The following is a 22,316-nucleotide window of genomic DNA, read 5'->3' on the forward strand; positions in this document are numbered from 1 at the left end:
AAATGGTACTCAACTACCTCCATCCCGAGAAATACCTCTCAACGTTGTAAATTATCATTATATTATAACAAAAAAGGGTAGAAACTGGCTAAAAATACTCAAACTACGTGGTAAAACTATTAAGCAATGAAAATTAACCAAAAATACGTTAAAGAAATCAAATAAATTACATTTTTTACCCAATTTTCCTTGACAAAGTTGCCGAGCGTCTCTCGCCGAAGTCGAAACGTTTTAAGCCTAACTTCGTTCTTTAAATCACGGTTGCCTAGCAACCAGAAAAGGATTGGCCAATCACAGCTCGCTCTAGTTGTATAGCGTAATAACAATAAGGTCAAGACCAGAATAATACAAAAATGCCTTTTTTAGGCCGTAATTTCAAATGTTTTCAAATGAGAAAACATCATATTTAAATGTTTAAATATTAACCCTAGTCAAAATCTGGAGAAATATAGGGAAGAAAACACCCCCAATCATAATAATTCTAAGAATTAAAATCAAATTAATAACATTTTGTAGATGTAGCCGAATTAACTAACCTACGTGACAACTCCTTTGTAATTCATCAATCTCACGGATTAAGGGTGAATCCAGTGAATTTTACCATTTAAAAAATTAATAAATATAATCGCGAAGGACCTCGTGAAATTTGAGTCGAATTTCACGGTATAAATCTCACGAGACCCGAGGCAAAATCTCGTGAAATATAGGGGTTCATAAAACGAGGCTTAGCTAATGTGAGAATTAATGAATTGCAATTCAACTGCGAAACACCCAAAATCATAAAGGATTCTAATATTAAAAACTTTCTGCCGAATTAACTATATCCACGTGACAACTCATTTGTTAAGGGGACTTAGGTAAATGTTAGCTTCAACTTTACATTAACATTCAAATAAGAATGAAAATGAAGCGGACTAAACTCGGAGACGTTAAAATTTAGATTTCGTCTATTCGCCCCCCCCCCTCCCAAGTATCTCACTACTAAATCAGAATTAAAACTAAATGTACACAAACACTATTTCACGGATTTAACTCCGGACCTAATCCGGATTTGTCTCGACCACCGAAAATCGGACGTTAAGGCTTTTCTAAATTCTAGAGTGTCCTTCGTCCTATAGATCGGACGAAACGGGTCCCCCAGAATGGACCTGACATAATAATAAAATTATTCAGCCTAACTCCCGAGCCCCGCAAGAGGTACAACCAACGTAGTGTCCAAATGGTCTTTGGTATAGCGTTCTAAAGTGTATTTGACGCGCGGATTAAAAGTGGACTCGAAGCTTTTTGTCCTCTTTCTGTAATCTGTATCGAGGTGCTAATCACTAGTGAAATTTACACGGATAATAATTTTCCGTGAAATATTAATTGAAAATCACGTGGAACCTCGTGGTTTTGTGTTTGGGGTGAATTCAATAAAGGCGTGAAAATAATTTAGTAATTAAATTTCGCGATTAATCAAAATGAAATTTATAAGAAATTCCACTGAAAAAAAAAGTGTGGGGAAACTCGTGAAATTTGAGGCGAATTTCACGGTGGTATATCTCACGAAATCTCGTGAATTGAGGTACCCTAATCCTTAACCTAGGGATGACACGAAACTCTTCGGGAATTCAACCCAAATTCACACAAATCAAGTCCGAACTCCGAGATAACAAAAATATATTTAAACAAAATTTTAAATTTTCACTAGTGATTAGCCCCTCGATTTTACCGTACCGTACCGTACGTTACTGTACCTATGCAATAAAGATAAAGAACGCATACCATAGACCAGGGTAGGGTTTTTATTATATTCTATATACCAAAATGGCCTGGTGTATAATATTTGTAGGTCAAATTTACGATTTGTTTGTAAAAGAGTGCTCGACGTTCTAGGCCTACATTACTTTTGATATTATTAAGAACGGCGGTCAGAAAGTTACATATATTCAAGGCTTAACATCTTCCCCCCAAAACGAAACGGTTGCGCGTAAATTATACATTGTTACATATACAAAATAATCTCGCTCTCTGATTGGCTCTAGATCCTAGTTATAAAAACCTAATTAAATTTAAGCCTAATACATTTCTGCTAACTTTAGTTTCTCTTTAAAATACTGCACCCAGGATAAAGTGGCAATTGATTTAGCAAGTAGCGTACTAGCCTGAGAAAGAGTGGGAACCATTTCATCCCCTGCCTCTGACAATCCCTGATCCCTTTTCCTTTCCATCCTCATATCCCGCGCTTCCTTCTCTAGCTATACAGACTCTAGAAGAGCGTGACCTTTTCTAGATTCATCCTCTTATCTCCTTTCGCCAGGAGTTTCCCCAAAAGAGGCAAGTTGGCAGCTTAACACATCATTCTTTAACATAAAACTCCCGTCCTATCCCTTTTATGACATCATCCCAAGAGAAAATAAATTCCTACAATATGATTGGATGTTATAGTAACATAAAATGTATCTACGTCTGCATACATTTGATTTGATTAATTAGTAGAAATAATTATCTTTAAATAACCAAATTAGAAGCGGTTCTAAGTAAGTTACAATTAGTTGATTTTGAACTACGCTATTACAAGGTTCCTACTAAAGTTTCAATTGAAAATCAATTACTTTTCCAAGTCATTCCAAACGAAATTTCCCAACATCTCTGACCATGTTTAGATGTTTACTAGACCCAGAAGGGGATAATAGAAGAAGGATGACACTCTGTATCCTCTTAATGCTTTAGTTATGCAACGTCATTCTTCCCAGGCTCCCCCTTTTAGTTTGCTTTCCCGCTCATCAAACTACAAATGGGCATCGCACCGTAAGGTGAATTCAATAGTTGTTTGGCACTAAATCCCCAGCAATCATCCCACAAACCTCGTCTTGACGTGGGACAAAAAAGCACAAGCGCGTCTTGCCAAATATTTAAACGCTAATAGAGTAATGATGAGGGAACTATTTATCGTGTATGTGATTCGTTTTAGTAACCTTGCTCTAAGTGTTCCGATGTTGGGAAGAGTGACGTTTCACTTACCCCGCTTTGTGGTACACTTCTCTCGAAGAGAAGTATTATATACTTCTGCTAGAGCTAACTTGTTGGCCTATGACAGAAGTGGATGCCTATGATCATATTAAACATTGCTCGACATGTGGTTTGATAGACCAAAGGAAATCCGTGACTTAACCCCTGACCTTTCCATCATCTTCCAAATCACCGACTTATCCAGCTAGCCCACAAACTCCAATACTTTTTATACTCAAAGGAGGGCTTGGATGTCTGACGTCAATTATAACCGAATGCCGCACAGGTACGCACACACACATTTATACGTTTTACTTCGGTTAATTTACCTTTGCAGATTCTCAACATGTAGCCAAGTGTGGTCAATAAATGACCATTCAGAGTCTTCATCAGTAGCCAAGTGTGATCAATACATTACCATTTCGATTCCTCATCAGTAGCCAACTGTTGTCTTGAAATGAAACACTACCCTCCCGCTCCAAAATTGTTACCTAAGAGAGGTATTTAAAACAGTACTTACACCTCAATAGATGACTTTAGTTCCATCGTTGTGTCCCTCCGCCTATTTAGTTCCATCGTTGTGTCCCTCCGCCTATTTAGTTCCATCGTTGTGTCCCTCCGCCTATTTAGTTCCATCGTTGTGTCCCTCCGCCTATTTAGTTCCATCGTTGTGTCCCTCCGCCTATTTAGTTCCATCGTTGTGTCCCTCCGCCTATTTAGTTCCATCGTTGTGTCCCTCCGCCTATTTAGTTCCATCGTTGTGTCCCTCCGCCTATTTAGTTCCATCGTTGTGTCCCTCCGCCTATTTAGTTCTATCCTTGTGTCCCTCCGCCTGTTTAGTTCCATCGTTGTGTCCCTCCGCCTGTTTAGTTCCATCGTTGTGTCCCTCCGCCTGTTTAGTTCCATCGTTGTGTCCCTCCGCCTGTTTAGTTCCATCGTTGTGTCCCTCCGCCTGTTTAGTTCCATCGTTGTGTCCCTCCGCCTGTTTAGTTCCATCGTTGTGTCCCTCCGCCTGTTTAGTTCCATCGTTGTGTCCCTCCGCCTGTTTAGTTCCAACGTTGTGTCCCTTCGCCGATTTAATTCCAACATTGTGTCCCTTCGCCGATTTTTCATCTCTTTATATAAAAAGTAATCGGTAGAAGAAAAAAAAAATTGATTTTAAATCGAAAAATATACCTAAATATCTGAAAATAACTACCTAATTTTGTTCTATTTCCATTTATAATCAGTTTATTTAAGTTATTCATCATGTATTCGCGATTAAAATCGATTTAAATCCATTGAAATTTTTTAATCCGCTAATACTGCAACTACGCGTTTCTGAATTTCTAAGCCTAGTTTGAAACTTCAAAATGCGTGGAAAGTTGCGCAGTGCGCTATTTTTCGTCCCGCTTTTCAACCTTGAACCTACGTTTCTAATGCATATTTCACCGCTTCCGAACCAAAAATACATTTACCTACCAATTCACGTAAGAAATTTATAATAGGCCTAGGCTTACGAAATCAGTATATTAAAATGATTATTAAGTTTTTCTAGATATTAAATTGGTAAATTTAGTCTAAATGTACGAAAATAATTTGTTATCAGTACCAAGGCTTAACGATGTTACACCGTTTCCTTACCTCTTACTTAGCAACAAGAGCGATAAGTAGGCTTATTTTTTCAAATTATCTTAAAATATAATAAAGAACCTATTACAATAAAACTCTACATACAATTATCCATGGGATTCCTGAATTACTCTATTTCCATACAAAATGAAAAAGCCAAATTAACCCACCTTTAACAAGTTGAAATTTCCGAACTTTCCCGAATTTTTGCAACTCAATTGGGTCGACATCTGACGAGTGATACTTGAACTAAATCAAACCGCCAAATTCAAATAACAACTCTGAAAATGAACAAAAATTGACAAAACATTACTTACACTTCAAAACTGACCATTTAAAAAACCCTATAAATTAAATATAAATTAGTACTACATTAAATCGAAGTCTCAGACATTTTTTTCAAATATTTCTTTAATATTTCAAGGAATTTCTTTGGGATTATTTTATTTATTTTCTCAATGAAACTATATACACAAGTTAAAAAAAACTTTGTCTAGTGTCTTCTTCCTCCACCACTACTTCTGGAAGACGAATTTGGTTTTCCTTTCTCTCTCCTTCTCATATTCATGGGATTTCTAGGATCAGAAAGATCATAACTTTCAGCAGTTTTGATATTAGCGTCTTTGGCAATTGTGACCGCTTGCTCTTCGGCACTTAAATGATGGGTTAACCAAGCTCCCTCATCTTCCTCATCACTAGGAACAATTTCTTTTTTGGCTTCATCATCTTTAGTGTCTTTTTCTTTAGCCGTTATTAATTTATTTGTAAATTTTGCCAAAAGTGCCAGAGTCTGATGATGATGAATAAACGGTGTTAGGAAAGATAGAAATATGTTAAAAATAAAGAAGAATGAAACCTGTTCTTCTCTCTGCGTTCCTTTAGGGATTTTTTTCTTTAACTCTTTGTATTTTTTCATCTCATCATGATATTTTTTAAGAAGATTATTGTTCTTTTCTTCTTCAGTCTCTAAAATTTTAACGTTTATTTTGAAAGTTAAAATAATTTGAACTAAGTAAGTCAATCAAGAATATAATACCTTCATCTCCATCTTGCTGATCCTCTTTTGGTTTCTCGGGTTCTTTATTCTTCCCTGATAATTCTTTCTTCAACTTTTGAATTTCTTTCCGAACTTCCTCCCTTTTCTTTTCCTCAGTTTCGTTCTTTTCCTGGTAATATCTATCAGCCTTACTTAGGGATTCAACATTTTTCTTCAAACTGCCTTTAGAATCTTCCTTCTTCAACTTCTTTTTAATATTGGATAAAGTTTGTTCACGTTCAATCTTTTTCTTTTCTTCTTCTAGACGTTTCTCCTCCTCATCCATTTCAGATTCGGAAGATGAAGAATCTTTATGGCTACGTTTCTTCCCTTTATTTTTCTCCTCAACGTCACCTTGTATTTCTTTAGCCATGGATGATTCAACAGCGGGAACGGAACTCAACTTTGGATCATTTGTTAAATCATGACTACTTTTGCTTTTTCCCCGATAACCCTATAATTGAAAAATAATTAATTAATTTACCTAAAATATAGATAATAAAGATAGTTATACCTTAACAACCGCGTCAGTTTCCGCTTCTTCCTCCTCAGCTTCCTCTCCAAATGAAAGTAAACTAAAGTTCCTACAGCAAAATTTAAATCTCAATTTAATGGAACAGAAAAGAAATTTATGACATACTTCGTTCCTTTGGTTGCATTTTTCTTATCATCGCCTTCCGATTTATCCTTATGACTTTTCTTATTGACTCTAGGAACAATATCCGGGAAGGGATTCACGATAACTTTTGAACTAATGATTTTATGAGGGTATAATGGTCTTTCATTTTGATCCGTCAATGAATCTTCCAGTTTGAGCATATTATATAAAGTATTGCCGGTAACTTTCCCAAATATTGTATGCTTATTTTGCAACTCTGGACAAGCGTCTAGCGTAAAGAAAAACTGAGATCCATTATCGTCTTTTCCGGCATTAGCCATGGCTACTAAACCACGTCGTACAAATCTCAATCTAGTGTGAAATTCATCCTGAAAAATTAAATAAGGTTAAAGATTGAAATGAAACAATGTCACTTTTAATGTTTTTACTTTGAATGGTTTGCCATAGATTGATTCGCCACCCATACCAGTACCGGTAGGGTCTCCCCCTTGAACTATAAACCCTTTTACAAGTCGATGGAAGCAAGTACCATCGTAATAACCTTCCAAACATAGCTGAACAAAATTTCGACAAGCTTTCGGGGTTTCTTTCGACCATATTTCTATATCGATATCTCCTACGGTTGTATGCAAGAGAACCTGTAAACAAAATCAAGACATTTTAATGAATTCATTTACGTCTAATCTCAATTAAAAACATTTACCTTTCCCGAGGTCGGTGGCTCTTGGATATATATCGAACTCATTCTTTTATCTTTCTGTTATCTAATAAAACAACACGCTTTTCGTCTTCCTTGTCGATACAATAACAATATTTGATCTCATTTAGGTGCCATGATAACCTAACTGAGACTGATACGGTAGTTTGAAGTTTTAAACTATATTTTCCCACCAAAATAGGCTTAGAAATCTTAAAAAAAAAAGGCTCAGGGAAACCTCTCAATAGATTGGATAGATCTACGGATAGATAACGTATCAATTGAACCTTATACTAAGGCTCGAATCGCACGACGTACGCGCATCACAGTTGAATTGGTACTCAATATGGAAAACTTCACTTCAATCTAACTCTATAGCGCCTACAATGTACAAACCATTACACGAATGTAACTGGAGATATGGTTCGAACACGCTACAGAGTTACGTTGATACTAACTAGTATAGTAGTAGATTTCAAGGTAACTCTATAGCGTGTGGGTAGGCGCTTGCTATAGTGCAATACAACATGGAATAATAAGAGTTAAGTTGATACACTGAAATTAAGGCGTTTCGAGATGCGTAGGCTTAAAACAAGCTAGTCAGAGACAGGCAAGCTAAAGTAAAGTCGCGTGGCAGGTGCTTTTGCGATTATATATTTGACCATTTCCTGTCTCTCAGATGTAAGTAAATCCCAATTAAGTACAAATTAACGATAAGGATGAAGGGATGCTCAAGAGCAAACTGGGAAGAGGGATGGAGATTCGTATAGAATTCTCTTTGAAAATGATTTTCAATTTAATAATCAACACCGACCGTCGACCGTCGTCGTCCTTTCTATAAGACTTGGTCGGCTTTTTTTAAAGTTTACCTCACAGCCGTGACAGCCCAGCCCAGTTTTAGCTAAGCTTCATAGCTTATCTTAGACAATTTTTATCTCTTATTTGGATAAAGACGATACATACAACACTAAATTTCCCGTTTTTCCGGTTTTAACAGAAAAATACTGAAAATACCAAAATGGAAATACCGTCAAGAGTTAAAATGACTCATCGTAGAGACTGATTTAAATTGATTACCATTAAAATTAATCACGCAAAAAAGTTTTAAATAAAATACTATTATGTTGGATTATCGGAGGATATCGAGGACAAAAGAATTAATCCAAATTTCTAAATGAAAGTTTTATACGAAGAAAATACGTTTAGGTTAAAGCTACCACTCCGAGCTTCGTCCTGCGTTCAACCGGGATAGTTTAGTTGGTTTGAAAATTTAACAAGGATGGATAACAAGGCAACTGAAGAGGTTGTTGAGACGGTCGAGGCATTGAAAGCCGAAAGGGACCAATTAAAATTAGAACTAGAACGATTACACTGCGAATTGGCTCAAACAAGCCATGAAAAAATTCAATCTGCCCAATATGGACTGGTTCTTCTTGACGAAAAACAAGTTTTGCAAAGCAAATGCGAGGAATTGGAGTCACTTTACGATACAACCAAACATGAACTTGACCTTCTCAAAGAGGTTGGTTACTTTTACAATGTATTTTTTGATTGATAGGCTGAAAATACTTCAAAAATTAATTACAATTCACTCGATTCTAGGCTTTTGCAAAATCCCAAACTAGTCAAAAAGTTTCAGCTAGCACTGGAATAGAGCAAGAGCAAACACTTTTACAAGAATCAGCCAGCCGAGAGGCCTCCCTTACTTGTACCCTTCAAGATGCAGAGAGGGAGTTGAAACAGGTACTAATTTTACGCAAAATTTATCTCCCAGTTAAAATTCATTAGTTAATAATCCTTAATTAAATTAGGTTCGACAAGAGTTAGAGAGAGTTAACCACGAAAAAGAACGTTATTTAAGTGAAAACACTGATCTGCTGAAGCAATGTGAGGTTTTCGAATGGGAGAAAAGGTCCTTGAAGGCTGAACTAAAAGAACTGAAGGCCAGAGAGGCTAGACTACTTTCCGACAACAATGAACTAGAAGAGGAAAATATTTCTCTTCAGAAGCAAGTTTCATCTCTAAGGTCTTCCCAGGTACTATAATTTTAACGTAATTTTTACCATAATTTTTCTGACCAATGTATTATTTCCCAAAAGGTTGAATTTGAGGGCGCTAAACACGAAGTTCGTCGCCTGGAAGAAAACGTAGAATCTCTTCACGCTCAAGTTGAAGAACTAACATTACTAAAACACTTGGCAGAGAAGCAACTAGAAGAAGCGTTAGAAGCCTTACAGTCTGAGAGAGAGCAAAAATACGCCTTCAAAAAGGAACTGGACGCTAAAGCCAATTCCGAGTCTCTCTTCAGCCTTAATAATTTAACCTTCGCCGGATTCCGACTAGGAAGTAAGAACAATCAAAACACTGGTAGTTTAGAGAGTTGTTTCTACGATAAAACAGGAAGTAGCACGGCACCCAGCACAGTAGTTAGTAGCGTCAAAATGGTCAGGAAAAGTAGAGGATTTCACTTTAACGCGGATCGAAGTAATTTTAAAGAGAATTTGGCAACTGTAGATGGTGTAGGGACTTCATCGGTGGGAATGAGTGAACTAGAATTATGCGGGTGCATTTGTTTATGTTGCTGTTCAATTTTGAAATTAGTATTAGATGGTTTTTTCACCATTTTCGCTCCATAAAGGATATTTCGACTATAAGGCTATTACTTAATTTTATTTTGGGCAGATTTATAGTCCTATACCTACAAAGTATTTGTCTTATTGTCTTCTACCAGGAAAGCAAGCCTTCCTTATAGTACTTATAGATTCCTTCCATTTTTGTATAGAATATATAGAAAACCGGTGTTTTTAGAATTAATATACTCTTATTACGATATACCGCGTCAAACCAATCAATAATCGACTCTTATTTATTGAAATTACACTTTCTACTCATATATTTTTGAGGCAACAATGAAAATGTGGTTTAAACACACTGACTGCAACATTGAATTTTTGCTCACTATAATCACATATGCACAAACGAGCGTATTATTTAAAAGTATTTAGAATTAGGGAAAACAGGAATAGATGCTCAACATTATTTTTTTATGTGCCAAAAGTATTTCGTAACGTATATATTTTCAGTATCCCATACGGTACAGTAGTATTTTCTTAAGTATTCTATTGGTTTTGGTGGTTTATTTTTTTTCTATTCTAATATTGTAACTTTGTTCAACTGTGTGTGTGTTTGGGCTCTTTACTAACTTTTAAACAAAAATTAAATCTTATTAAACATTTGCATGAACGGGCACAAGTCTCTAAATAAGATTAATTTAATATCTATTAAAAAAAATATTGCATGAATCTTTATGTTTTTCGTTGCATTTTTGACAAAACGTTTATATATAAAAACAAATATTATACGAAATGTTTTAAAACTAAAACAGTTTAAAGTTGTTTAAATGATTTTATAATACTGTTATTAATTTATATTAATATAATTATATACAGTATTGTAATTAATTTTTGTTTACTCTTGAAGTAAACAAGCATGAAATAGTTTAAAATAAATATTTCTTAAAACATTTATTTCCGAGTCTGCATTTTTCTCAGCTTTGCATATCTTAACACTCTTTCGAAACAGTTGAACAAAGTTTCACCGTAAATTTAAGAAAAACACTGACCATTTTGACGAAATTATTACGACCTATGACAACATAAACAATTACAAATTCATCACAGATAGCGGTGACGAATCTGGGAGAGTTGATGAGGAGGAAGGAGACGTTCCAGCTTTACGGCAAATGGAGGCTGATTTGATTGAACGTAGTGGTGATCTAAGTAAGCGAAGCATCAACTCTAAGACAATCTCAACAACTGACCCCCTATTATTTTCCAGCTTCAAATAGCAATCGTCAACCGTTACAACCAACCACAGTTGGTGACTTATTTAGCGAACTTCACGTAACCGAAATTAGAAAATTAGAAAAACAATTAGAACAGGCTGAGAATGAAAAATCGCAACTTTCATCTCGTCTTCAAGAGTCTTCCCAAATTTTAGAGAAGACTAGAGCGGATTTAAACGATCAACACAGCAGAGTAGCTCGAATGGTCGAACACATAAACGCATTGATAGGATTACACGGACGAATTGACGAAGATGGAGATACTGGATTAGTAGGACCAGACGACGCCGAAAAAGTAACCCATATCAATTTGAAGACAATACACGGCAACCCTAAAACACCATCCGTTTTTCCATTACAGGATCTTCCAGAATTAGCACGCCTTAGGAGACTACTGCAAAAGCACGAGCAACGATATCAGTTAGCGGTACAAGAAGTTGATCAACTTCAAGCTGACGTAAAGGGTTTGCAAGAAAAGGACGCGGTTACCAACGAAAATGACGAAGAATCCCTGATTAAGTTACGCGACGACGTAACGGTTTTCAGGAAAAAGGTTCAGGACTACGAGAAAAGGGTAACGTCATTAGAGGATGACCTACAAACGATGGGGGAAATAGCCGAAGAGAGTCAGAACGCTTTAGGACTAACGCAGGTAAGCATGGTACTCGGTCCCAGTAAATGAAGTATGGAATTAAAATCATTTGCGAACAAATTCCAGGATGATTTAGTAGCTATATCGGAAGAATTAGCCCAACTATATCACCACGTTTGTATGGTTAATGGTGAAACCCCAAATCGAATTATGCTGGACCATGTTAAAAGTTCCCAACTTGATAACTTGCCAAACACTGGTAAATTGATGACGGTCCTTCATTTCTAATTTATGAGTAAAATTCTTAACTTGGATATTATTAGATGCTACGAACGAAGAGAAGACATCCGAATCCAAAACGAACGATACCAATAAACAAAACAGCAGCGGTGGAGTCAACAAATTAGAAATTTTGCAAGATAGATTGAAAACTGATATCGGTTTAAGATCGCTAAGCAAAGGCAGCGATAAAGGGGAGACTAAACCAGATCCTAGCACTTGCAGTCGCTTATTAGAAACGGTTCACGATCAAGTTCGACATTTAAGGCAAGCTGTGGAAACGACCATTGAAGCTGGAAGACAAAAATCAATGCATCACGGTACACCAGGATCTGACCCAATGGCAGCTGGTGAATTTGAAGAGTTGCAAGAACAGGTACATCCATCTTCTTAAATAGGTCTTTGAGATGAAATAAGGGTTTCTAAATCATTACCCCAAATCACTTGCAGGTCATACGATTGAAATCATTGCTCTCTACAAAACGAGAACAAATCGCGACGTTGCGTACGGTCTTGAAGGCCAACAAGCAAACGGCGGAAGTGGCGTTAGCCAACTTGAAAAGCAAATACGAAAACGAGAAAGCCATAGTTAGTGATACGATGATGAAACTACGAAACGAACTGAAAGCTTTGAAAGAAGACGCTGCAACATTCGCTTCGCTTCGAGCCATGTTTGCCGCGCGTTGCGAAGAATATGTTACGCAATTGGACGAACTACAGCGGCAACTCTCTGCCGCTGAAGAAGAAAAAAAGACTTTGAACTCTCTATTGCGTATGGCGATTCAACAAAAGTTGACGCTAACTCAACGTCTAGAAGATTTGGAGATGGACCGCGAGAGGACCCATTTACGACGTCACAGCGGCCGGGGCAGAGCTGGTTTCACTAGGGTAAGTGGTGGACCTGGTTCCGCGGGACCTTTACACGCTAATTCATCCTCAGGGCCCTTTTCCACTCCTAATTTGCACGGTGGGAGCGTTGGCGGACAATTTTTTCCTAGGCGCGATTTCTAATTACCAAAATAATGCAATTTAACTATAACAATTGGGGGTCAAAGAGAGTTCTCTCGTTGGAAATGGTAAAAGAGGTCACGCACAGACTAACCACCAGAACCACGCTGGTATTTATGAAAGTAACTTAGCTATTTCAAACCCTATTAAAAAGTTTAGCCCGCCAGCTCAGGTGACAGATGAAGCTTTTGGTCCAATTAATCAAGTTAGGTATAGGATAGATAGAAATGATCGAACAATCAAATTACACGAATATTTTCAACTACTGTTGTTGGAAATTAACGATAATTCCTCCAATTATTCAATTTATATTTTCATATTAATTTTTAATTGGTATTATTTTTTAGGTAATTATGTTAATTATATTTAAGTTATCTAATTTTGGTTAGATATATATAATTTTTTTTTTCCTTTTATAATTTGTTTTAAAATAATTTTTGAATGTATATTGATTAAAATTAAATTAATTTTAGTATGGTTAAATACTCATAGAAACTTTAAGTAAAAATAAAGGTCCATTACAAGAAAGTAAAAATAACCCAAGAAACTAATTTTTTTCTCAGCATACACACTTTTTCTATCAGCGCATGATTCTAAGTATATTACATTGTAATTTCTAAAGTTCGCAAGCGTGGCAAAAAAAAAAAATAGCCTTGTGAACTTTAACCTAACCCGTGTTGCTTTCCTTTAAAAGAGCATATTGCTTGTAAATTGCTATTGAATGTTGCACGTATATTTTCCCTTAAGTACTCGCGGGGGAAAAAAAGCAAATGTTGCGTGTGCTATCAATCTTTTTTAAAACAAATCATTCCTTTTTGTCAAATTTCCTTTTCAGTTCTAAATAAAAAAAATATATATAATGAATTGAAAAATGCCAATTTTATCCTGTGCAAGACGTTTCTTGGCATTTTACGTTCGTTACGTCCAATGAACAATCAAACAAAAAAACTTTTTATCTACCGAAGATCTTAATATTATTCCTCTTTGAATAAGTATGCGATTGCAGCCTCCTGTTTTTTTTTTCTTAATTCCATCGTGTGCCTGTTTTGTGCCTTTTTTAAAAACGTAACTGCTAACTCTCCAATCTTATAATTAACCAAATTTGAACTAAAAACAGTGATACCATAAGCTAGCTAATTCTTACGTAAGAAAAAGCTATTTTTAATTTAATCTATTTTAGATTAAAAAAAAAACCATATTTTAGAGTAGACATTCGTTAAATTTTTTTTTATAAATACTAATTAAATCTAGGTCCCAATTTTTTTAATTACACAAATTTCTTTTGGTTGTGAATATAATTTAACCCTATCATATTTTTGGAAAGAAGAGAAAATAAGTTAATAACCAATTTTTCGATTTGTTTTCCTCCAAACCTTTCTTTGGTTTTTAAAATTTCAATTTATTTTCTTAGTGATGACAAAAAAAGGAAGGACTTTATTTAAAATAAACTAATTGCTTTAATTAACACGAGAAAAATCGCTAATTAATTAGGGAGTTGCGGCAAATCTCTAATTAATGATAACATAAGTATATTAACGCTATATAAACCAAAGGCAATTAAAATTTAATTTCGATCGTATTAAATAATTTTTTTAGGAGACCGGTACGGCGAGTACTGGTAAAAAGACATTTACCGGTGCTAATTACCAGAAATCGACTAAGTAAATCCCCCGTACCATACCGCGCATTACCAAAAAAAAAAAAAAAATTAATAATATTTGTAAATGGGAAAAATAATTTAGTACTTATTTATATTATAATTATTATAATTAAAGGTCATATGCGAGCTAAGTTTTTTTTTATTGATTTAAATAATTCCCATTTCTTTTGTCCATCCCAAATCTTTTCCCAAAAATCCTAGATTTATTTAAACCAATAAAAAAATATTGGTATTTGCATATTGACTTTAATTAGTTTGTATATATTATTATAATTACAGGGCAACGCGTTTTTAAGCCACGACGAAAAAATAATTCAGTAAAAAATTAACAGCAAAGCAAAAAAAAAAAAAAAAAAAAAAACCAACCAGAGCACTTTTGTGGTAGATTTTTTAGTGCCTAATAAATAACGTAACGGTCTAGCGGTGGCTTAAAATTAAACTAATGGACAATTATCTTTGAACGTGTTAAAAAATAATTAAAAAAAAAGGTGTATATAATAATAATAATTAACAATAATTACCAAGTAATTAACGTAAAAGAAAATTAATTAAAAATAATAAGGTAGCTGAATTTTTAAAGTAACGGCAGCTACTTATATTAGATATTTCATTTCTTGTTGTTTATTTTAAGGATGGAAAATTGTAATTTAGATTTAATTAAATTAATTAGGTTTTAAATAATCCATCCCCCCTTCTTTAACCTCATTTTTAAACGGGAATTTAATATTAATTATTTAACAAGATTGTTGGCTGTAATCGGGAAATAATTAATTTTTGACATTATCTCGTTGTAATTATGATTAAAAAAACAACAACAAAAAAACAACGGTTCCCTTCCTTCCCTTACTCTGCAATTTTTTTTATAAAAATGATGACGTTTGTATTTATAACAAAAAAATGGAGTAAAATAAAAAAGGGTTGTTTTTCTTTTTCAAATTTTACGACTGTTAAAACCTTATTTGCTTGAGCTCAGGTAATTGATTCAGGTCCAAGTAATACATCATTTCGATGTAACTGAAGTCTTTTCAGACGATACAACTTTTTGACTGATTTAGCTGAGTAAACTAGTTGGGACGTTTGAACAGAAGTTCGGCAATGCGAATCACCAAATACACCACTTTGGCATTACCTAGGGCGCCACAGCGGGCTACTGCGAACTAGTACTTATTAAGATGGGCAGGGAAAAAAACCGCGTGGGGTTGCGCTTTTGCTAGTAGGGGTAACAAAGAGCAGTTTCCAGTCTTTCCCCTTGCGGCGCTTCGAGCGCGGGGCATCGGGCATGCGCGCAACAGAATGTCGAAGTGGTGTATTATAAATTGATCACTGACCAATTTTTCCTGACTGAAATTTTTGACCCATCAATTCAAAAGTTGTATCGTCCGAGGGAAAAACACAGGGGGTAAAACTTTGCCTTCCATCTCGCTTTCTGGCGCCTGCGCTGCACTATTTTTGTGTCATGAGAGTGCGAAGAGACGGATGGCAATGTATCAGCCCTTGTACATCCCGATTTGAGGGTTTACAACGGTCCAACCCCCTTTTTTACGTCGAAAAGGTCTATTGGTAATTTAGTAACGACTGCAATTTTATCTACAATAACCTAGAAGTGTTTGACAGTAGAAGTCGGTCCTTATTCTGACCACCGTGGGGGTTTACAAATGACCTTTTATAAAACATAAATTGCTCTGATTATGCCGCATCCTTCGACGAAAAAAAACCTATCCAATAAAATGGCATAGAGTCATCCATCCATCAGCTAAGATTGACAGGTGTCGGATGAAATGTCACTTCTAACTTATTAGATTTTTTACAGTATATAGTATTAGTATGCGGGAAATAGATCTAATAATCTTTCTAACATTCAGAATGAAGTGGTACGCGGTTCTAACCGTCCTAATTGGTCAAATATACCTGGCACAAAGCGGTAAGTATTCATTATTGACAGTTCAAACATTATTTTCAATATTATTAAAGCGTATCTCAATTAGAACCATCATGGGAAGATCTGAGAGGTAAGACAACTGACCCGAGTCATTTAATTACCACACCAATAAAATGTTAATTAAATTAAATTTCTGACATTACGTAGTCACTTGGGGTTTTCCCGTAACGACAAAGGGTGTTTTTACCCCAATGCCCTTAGACGAATACGAAGCGTTTAAACAAGGTTACAGTCAAATCAACGATAAATGCGTTCAAGGTACGCAATTTAAATTTTTTTCGATCTGACAGGGAGCCCACCCAAACTTTTTCTCCGGAATTATAGGATTTTATAACTGTGTTTTTATAGGAAAATATAGGAATACAAATACTCATATATAATACTATTTTGCCTTAAACTATGTTGAAAAAACAACAAATTGGATTTTACTTTAAAAAGAGAAACTTAATTAAAATATATTAAAAAAACATTAGTGCACGGGCAAAGCGAGCTCCGCAATTTCGGGGTCTATAGTCAAATGCCATCTCGATAAAAGAGCTAATTTCGATAAATTTTATGCTAAACTATACGAAAACTTCGACTTAGATATAGTATATTACGGGACCTTTCACGAAATTATAGGATAATATAGAGCGGGTTAAAAAATATAGGATTTTATAGGAATTATAGGACCGCTGGGCTTCCTGCGATTATTTTCTTACAATACAGAGATTAATTGACATTTAGGAAATTTCTTGGGCAATCGTTACATTAAGAATAACGATCCTTCGGTTATTCTAATTTACGACAATGATTTGGGAAAAATCGCCGGAATACAAACCGCCCTACCCAAAAATGAAATGGACAAGGTCAATACGGTCATCAGGATAAAGGATTCGCCAGCTCATCACGTGGAAAAAATAAACGGGAAGGAATATTACGTACAGACCGCTTATTTCATCGAACCAAGTTCGTAAAACTATTCCCAGACAGCCGAGATTGTCACGTTGAGATAAAATATTACCGCAAATATCTTCAGGTAAAATCTGCAAAGGCGTTCGCAGCGAGGAAGAATTCAAAAGAAATATTGGAACCAACTTGTACTTGCAAAATGGTACAAATCCCTTAACGGATTACATTCTTATCCCGAAGTACGAAGCTCAAATTGCCGACACTTTATGGACGAAAGGGGGTTGTTTCCCAACCATGGGCCAACATTACTGGTACGATATAACCACGGACAAAGATTGCAAGTACTTCTTTCAAGCCTTTTTACTCTACAACCACGGAAAATTGACCGGTTTCGGTTTTGCCAACCCTGGGTTCTTCACCTCGACCAGATTCGAGCATCCACCAATACAGGTCTTAGAAGTAAGTTACAACATAACGAAAATCCCCATGACCTTTAACACTTAAAATTTTGATGACGCTATACCCCGGAGAATACTTAACAACTTTGCAATAGGTTCCCAACCTCTACCACGAATAGCTTTTGTGCAATACCACTTTAACTTTGAAACTTCTAATCAAGGTCTTGATGACATTTTATTTTCCTTAGAAATTCATCGTACCACTTCCAACCTGTATCCCGATCGAAAGTCAGAAATCTGGAGGATTTTCAACAATGCACGTGTTTTTCAACTCCAGAGAAGAGAATTTAAAATGCTAATTAACCTTAGCTTATGCTAATCAATTTATATGTAAAACCTTTTTTGATTCCAATAAAAACCCTTAGTTTCCAATCAAATTTAAGGACAAATCGTTAATCACTGCGTTAACAAATTAATGTCTCTGTCAAAATAAGGAGGTAATGAAAACGTGTCAGATACAATTATTACACAAAAATGTCTATAAGTATTTGCGTCATCCAGGTGTTTTGGATACACATAAATTTCTCTACACACACAAAAAAATTAATTCTCTGTTACTGTCATAGGACCTAATAAATGTCTTCGCATTGTTCGAACGCGCATCTGCACTTGTCCCAAATAAATGGTTTCAAGGTTAATTTATAAGTGTTACCTTACGAAAACACAGACAATTAATTGGCTTAGCGACCTACTGTAACATCTATTAAAACTGTCTAGATTCAGATAAAGATCCGTTTATCGTAGTAGCAGCGCAATTGCTTACTATGATTAGGTTCCCTAGCGTTAATTCCGTTGTCTTTGGGGTTTTATTGGTTATTCTTCACCATTCTAATGGTCAACAGGTCAGCGAACAATTAATTCCAAAATAAATAATAAACTTATTGAAATTTGACCACCTCCGATTCCTCAGGACACCATAGCACCCGTTTCTGGAGAGACAAATATCGTCTTGACGGACGACAATCCTTATATTACTATCAATAGTCCATTTTTCCCAGATGAAAAGTACCCGCAAAATTCCCGAGTATATTACAATATACAGGTATAGCAATGCCAGTGAAATTAAAATTATAGAACAGACTATTTCGGTAAATACATTCCTTAAACGATTTAGGTATCGTTGTCGGATCAAGTGGAGCAGATGGGAGCGAGGGTTCTAATTGCGTTCGAGATGTTCGCCTTGGAACCATCTCCGTTCTGTTCGAAAGACGGGCTCGAAATTACGGACTCCAACAACAAAGTTATTGTGTAAGTTAATTGTTATAGTGGTACTTGTGGATGAAGATCATCCACGAAGGTAATTACAGATTATGCGCGAGTCAATCAGGTCGCGTGGAGTTGATCGACAGTACCTCCTTCTCCATGAGATTCTTCTCGGACGACGACCAAGAGGAACGCGGTTTCTCTATCCGTCTTCAAGTATACAAGTCACAATGCGCGAAAACGTTCACCGGCCCCAATTCCGGTGGTAATTTCAATACCCCTAGCTATCCTCTCAACTACGTCAGCAATGAACTATGCGTTTGGAAGATTCAAGTATCTACTTATCTACTCTAATTAACTGATTTCATTTTCTAAAAGTTATCTTCTACAAATACCGATACAGGCACCTCAAGGATTTAAAGTCAGAATTGGTTTCAACGATGTTTTCGCCGTTCAAGGGACGCAACCCGAATGTTTCTATGACTCATTGAGCATAAGTAAAACCGGAAGTTTTGAAACCAGTTTAGAAAGGTGCAATTTGCAGTAATAAACGGATTGAAAGTACTTCAGATTTATTAAAAGTAATTGGGCTAACTTTGTAGATATTGCGGCAATGAGGCGCCCGAACCAATTGAATCAAATGGCAATACCCTATTGATCAAATTTAAGTCGGATTACTTTATTCAAGATAAAGGATTCAGAGCTTCGTATTCATTCGTACGAGATGGTAATTACTAATAACCACCGATTGATTAATTACTTCGTAATATTTTTTCTATATTCAGAAAATCCAACAACTCCTGAACCGGACATATCAACCGACTGTGGTAAGTAATTAACTCTCTCTCCACGACGCAAATGCGAACTGACGTCAAACATTTTTAGCTTGCGGCGTCGAGAATGTTATAGAAAATAGAGTAGTGGGTGGTGTGGATGTCAACCCAACAGATAGATACCCATGGACAGTAAGTTTCGGGTGCGCGTAATTACTTTCCATAATTACGAGTTGATTACTTAAGGTTGGAATAGTCCATATTACTGGACGCGATCGGAGTATATTTTGCGGGGCAACTTTGATAAGTAAAGGATATGTCGTAACTGCGGCTCACTGCGTTGTCCCGTAAGATACATTTGAAGCACTTATAGATATGCACAAGAAAAGTAGTATAATTGTCTTAAATAATAGGGAAGAAACTCCAGCGACAATCGGGATAGTCATGGGCATTTACGATCAGAAGGAAATCACGGACAACGACATCCGTCAAGTGGCAAAAATCACTCCTCACCCGCAGTTTAACAGAACCACATACGCTAATGACATTGCTTTGATAAAACTGACCAATGTCGTTGAGTTTAATAGAAAAATCGGGCCAGCTTGCCTACCAATGTCTAACGAATTCGACACAGATAACCGATTAGGAACGGTTTGCGGTTGGGGAAGACTTTCAGAAGGTATATAACCATTACTTCCTAAACTCAATAATTTTTCAACCGAAACGTAAACCTCATTACAGGGGGTAGTACAAGTGAAACTCTTCTAACCGCGAACCTAACCACTTTGCCCTTGGCTCAATGCAAACAGAAGTACGGTACCGTTATCTTCGACACGACTCTCTGCGCGGGTGGTAATAAGACAGACGCCTGTCAAGGGGATTCTGGGGGACCTTACACAACCGCCGTTCAGGGTCGACAAGTACTTATAGGTGTTATATCGTGGGGAATTGGTTGTGGTCGAGATGGATACCCCGCCGTTTTTAGTCGCGTCGCGTCCTACTTGCCTTGGTTGGAACAGAACATGCAGGATTTCCCAGCTTGCGAAAATCAGAAACCGGCCCTGCCCCTTCAACCTAATATAGAAGGTGAGCTGGCAATGCAATATACACGAAGTCGAAGTCACGCCATTACTTATTTCTAGATTGTGGTATCCCTAATCGCGAACTGGAAGCGAGAGTTGTAAATGGTCATATAACGAACCAGTTGGAGTATCCATGGTTAACCATTATCTCGTATGAAAACAATTACAAAGCTCTTGGGGCCCTTTTAAGTCCTATTTACGTTTTAACGACCAGAAGTTGGATGGAAACTGGGTAAGATACATGCTGCCATACCACCCTCAAATATAAATTACAACACGAATTTTTAACAGAATGCCAGAAAATCCGCAAAAAATGAAGGTTATTTTGGGTCGTTACGATTTGTCACAACAGTTTGAAGCTCAACAGGAGGAATACAATGTCAACAGAATTTATGTTAACCCTAACTACGGAAGATACATAATTTTCAACAATGATTTAGCCATTTTGAGACTAAACACGCCAGTCAATACTATCTTTAGACCTATTTGCTTGTTGAGGGCAAATGACGTGATACAAGATGGGGCCTTGGTGACCTCAGCTGGTTGGGGACGAACCTCAACCAGTAAGTAAAGTTACAATTTACCACTCCCGATTAATTCTAAAATCCCCTAATTTTTCAGATGGTCCATATAGCAATTTACTTAGAGATGTTAGGTTGAATAAAGTCAATATTAATCAATGCGCAGCTGCATATCCAGGAAGAATTACCGGTGCTATGCTTTGTGCTGGTGCAAATGGTAGAGGAATGTGCACCGTAAGTTTTAAACAATGTGTTGTTTAATGTAATGTTTTAACATTACAAATTGGTTTAAGGGTGATTCTGGAGCACCACTAATGGTACAACATGAAGGAAGATTATATTTGGCTGGTGCAGCTTCTTTTGGTTCACCGAAAGGTTGCGCCATTAATAATGAACCCGATGTTTTTGCAAACACAAATTATGTCAGGGCTTTACAATGGATTAACAGTGTAACGGGTATTGAAGTTGGTTTAGGGGTTAATTCTTCCCCAAATTCAGTGTAATTTTTTTGAGTAAGCTTAACGTATTTATACCCGAATAAATTACGACTTATTAAGACCATTATGTACGTAAATTAGTCCCACAAATTCATATCTTATGAACAATTAACTCAAATTAAGTTTCAAATCAAAATTTACAACTCACCCAAACTTTCCCTCCAAAATGAAGCCAAGGCTTATTATTTTACCAATCCAATACTTGGGTTCTAAGTATCCACCTGTTCCATTAATAACGACGTTTCTGTGGGTAGAATTACCATATTAACACCTAGTATCTTAAAACTTTTGTCAATATATTAAAAAATCTTAATAATAAAATTGTCTCCAAGATTTTACAACCGAACAAAGCGTTACTTATTAAGCCTAATTGCGCGTCAAACGCGCCTTGCGTGCAACCGGAAAAATGGCGTCACTGGCGTGAACCGAATCACGTGATCGTGGCGTGATGTACGTAAGGTAAAAGCGCGCCCTATATTTACACTATAACTATATCCAAGGCTTAACAGTTCTCAACAAGCACCAAGTATTTCACTTAGTAATGCAATTTCTAAATAACCCGCGATAAACTTCACCAAATATAGTAAAAGGTTAACATAACATCAACTTATAAAT

The 22,316-nt window shown here is 36.2% G+C and overlaps 5 protein-coding genes across 7 annotated transcripts; 3 read left to right on the forward strand and 2 right to left on the reverse strand.

The window, feature by feature from the left end:
• Positions 1 to 778: 778 nt before the first annotated feature.
• LOC149610153 (uncharacterized) lies at positions 779 to 22,292 on the reverse strand. Its single transcript, XM_089859619.1, has 3 exons — positions 21,850 to 22,292; positions 4,773 to 4,883; positions 779 to 4,106 (listed from the first exon to the last, which is right to left on the reverse strand). Exon 3 carries the CDS (start codon positions 4,102 to 4,104, stop codon positions 3,508 to 3,510), a length of 597 nt encoding a protein of 198 aa, XP_089715745.1. The 5' UTR covers positions 4,105 to 4,106; positions 4,773 to 4,883; positions 21,850 to 22,292; the 3' UTR covers positions 779 to 3,507.
• On the reverse strand, positions 5,032 to 7,240 carry LOC149610154 (spliceosome-associated protein CWC27 homolog). Its single transcript, XM_089859615.1, has 7 exons — positions 6,961 to 7,240; positions 6,686 to 6,895; positions 6,279 to 6,625; positions 6,153 to 6,222; positions 5,639 to 6,092; positions 5,459 to 5,568; positions 5,032 to 5,392 (listed from the first exon to the last, which is right to left on the reverse strand). The coding sequence occupies exons 1-7, from the start codon at positions 7,000 to 7,002 to the stop codon at positions 5,096 to 5,098; spliced, it is 1,530 nt and encodes a 509-aa protein (XP_089715741.1). The 5' UTR covers positions 7,003 to 7,240; the 3' UTR covers positions 5,032 to 5,095.
• BicD (Microtubule-associated protein Bicaudal D) lies at positions 7,477 to 15,273 on the forward strand. 2 transcript variants are annotated; one of them, XM_089859605.1, is made up of 12 exons: positions 7,477 to 7,635; positions 7,952 to 8,476; positions 8,557 to 8,697; positions 8,766 to 8,990; positions 9,054 to 9,300; positions 10,635 to 10,733; positions 10,792 to 11,093; positions 11,160 to 11,450; positions 11,517 to 11,649; positions 11,714 to 12,045; positions 12,120 to 12,557; positions 14,617 to 15,273. In XM_089859605.1, the coding sequence occupies exons 2-12, from the start codon at positions 8,234 to 8,236 to the stop codon at positions 14,656 to 14,658; spliced, it is 2,493 nt and encodes an 830-aa protein (XP_089715731.1). In that variant the 5' UTR covers positions 7,477 to 7,635; positions 7,952 to 8,233; the 3' UTR covers positions 14,659 to 15,273. The 2 variants fall into 2 exon arrangements, with proteins under 2 accessions (XP_089715731.1, XP_089715730.1); XM_089859604.1 differs by having other exon boundaries at positions 12,120 to 15,273.
• On the forward strand, positions 15,659 to 18,002 carry LOC149610156 (uncharacterized). 2 transcript variants are annotated; one of them, XM_089859617.1, is made up of 7 exons: positions 15,660 to 16,103; positions 16,200 to 16,258; positions 16,323 to 16,346; positions 16,424 to 16,534; positions 17,003 to 17,224; positions 17,295 to 17,626; positions 17,814 to 18,002. In XM_089859617.1, the coding sequence occupies exons 2-7, from the start codon at positions 16,201 to 16,203 to the stop codon at positions 17,922 to 17,924; spliced, it is 858 nt and encodes a 285-aa protein (XP_089715743.1). In that variant the 5' UTR covers positions 15,660 to 16,103; position 16,200; the 3' UTR covers positions 17,925 to 18,002. The 2 variants fall into 2 exon arrangements, with proteins under 2 accessions (XP_089715742.1, XP_089715743.1); XM_089859616.1 differs by having other exon boundaries at positions 15,659 to 16,258.
• LOC149610157 (transmembrane protease serine 9-like) lies at positions 18,020 to 21,876 on the forward strand. Its single transcript, XM_089859606.1, has 16 exons — positions 18,020 to 18,062; positions 18,192 to 18,258; positions 18,343 to 18,467; positions 18,536 to 18,873; positions 18,933 to 19,161; positions 19,232 to 19,359; positions 19,431 to 19,555; positions 19,614 to 19,655; positions 19,714 to 19,793; positions 19,848 to 19,948; positions 20,015 to 20,280; positions 20,343 to 20,687; positions 20,744 to 20,915; positions 20,975 to 21,246; positions 21,305 to 21,438; positions 21,498 to 21,876. The coding sequence occupies exons 4-16, from the start codon at positions 18,767 to 18,769 to the stop codon at positions 21,705 to 21,707; spliced, it is 2,211 nt and encodes a 736-aa protein (XP_089715732.1). The 5' UTR covers positions 18,020 to 18,062; positions 18,192 to 18,258; positions 18,343 to 18,467; positions 18,536 to 18,766; the 3' UTR covers positions 21,708 to 21,876.
• Positions 22,293 to 22,316: the final 24 nt, after the last annotated feature.

Source organism: Phalangium opilio, unplaced genomic scaffold (genome assembly GCF_054372755.1).
Source record: "Phalangium opilio isolate 3A_F unplaced genomic scaffold, DU_Popi_V2 ptg000329l_1, whole genome shotgun sequence".
Lineage (NCBI taxonomy): Eukaryota > Metazoa > Arthropoda > Arachnida > Opiliones > Phalangiidae > Phalangium > Phalangium opilio.

Bases quoted from the DNA above. Each gene is read 5' to 3' on its own strand.
- LOC149610154 (XM_089859615.1), bottom strand. From the start codon at position 7,002: ATGAGTTCGATATATATCCAAGAGCCACCGACCTCGGGAAAG. The intron at 6,223-6,278 runs GTATGTCATAAA...ATTTTGCTGTAG, and splicing joins AATGCAACCAAAGGAACGAA to GAACTTTAGTTTACTTTCAT. The intron at 5,569-5,638 runs GTATTATATTCT...TTAAAATTTTAG, and splicing joins TCAGCAAGATGGAGATGAAG to AGACTGAAGAAGAAAAGAAC.
- LOC149610153 (XM_089859619.1), bottom strand. From the start codon at position 4,104: ATGAAAAATCGGCGAAGGGACACAATGTTGGAATTAAATCGGCGAAGG.
- LOC149610157 (XM_089859606.1), top strand. From the start codon at position 18,767: ATGGGAGCGAGGGTTCTAATTGCGTTCGAGATGTTCGCCTTGGAACCA. The intron at 19,360-19,430 runs GTGCAATTTGCA...CTAACTTTGTAG, and splicing joins TTTGAAACCAGTTTAGAAAG to ATATTGCGGCAATGAGGCGC. The intron at 20,916-20,974 runs GTAAGATACATG...AATTTTTAACAG, and splicing joins AGAAGTTGGATGGAAACTGG to AATGCCAGAAAATCCGCAAA.
- BicD (XM_089859604.1), top strand. From the start codon at position 8,234: ATGGATAACAAGGCAACTGAAGAGGTTGTTGAGACGGTCGAGGCATTG. The intron at 9,301-10,634 runs GTAAGAACAATC...AATTCATCACAG, and splicing joins CGCCGGATTCCGACTAGGAA to ATAGCGGTGACGAATCTGGG. The intron at 11,094-11,159 runs GTAACCCATATC...TTTCCATTACAG, and splicing joins GACCAGACGACGCCGAAAAA to GATCTTCCAGAATTAGCACG.
- LOC149610156 (XM_089859616.1), top strand. From the start codon at position 16,162: ATGCGGGAAATAGATCTAATAATCTTTCTAACATTCAGAATGAAGTGG. The intron at 16,347-16,423 runs GTAAGACAACTG...GACATTACGTAG, and splicing joins ATCATGGGAAGATCTGAGAG to TCACTTGGGGTTTTCCCGTA. The intron at 16,535-17,002 runs GTACGCAATTTA...ATTGACATTTAG, and splicing joins CAACGATAAATGCGTTCAAG to GAAATTTCTTGGGCAATCGT.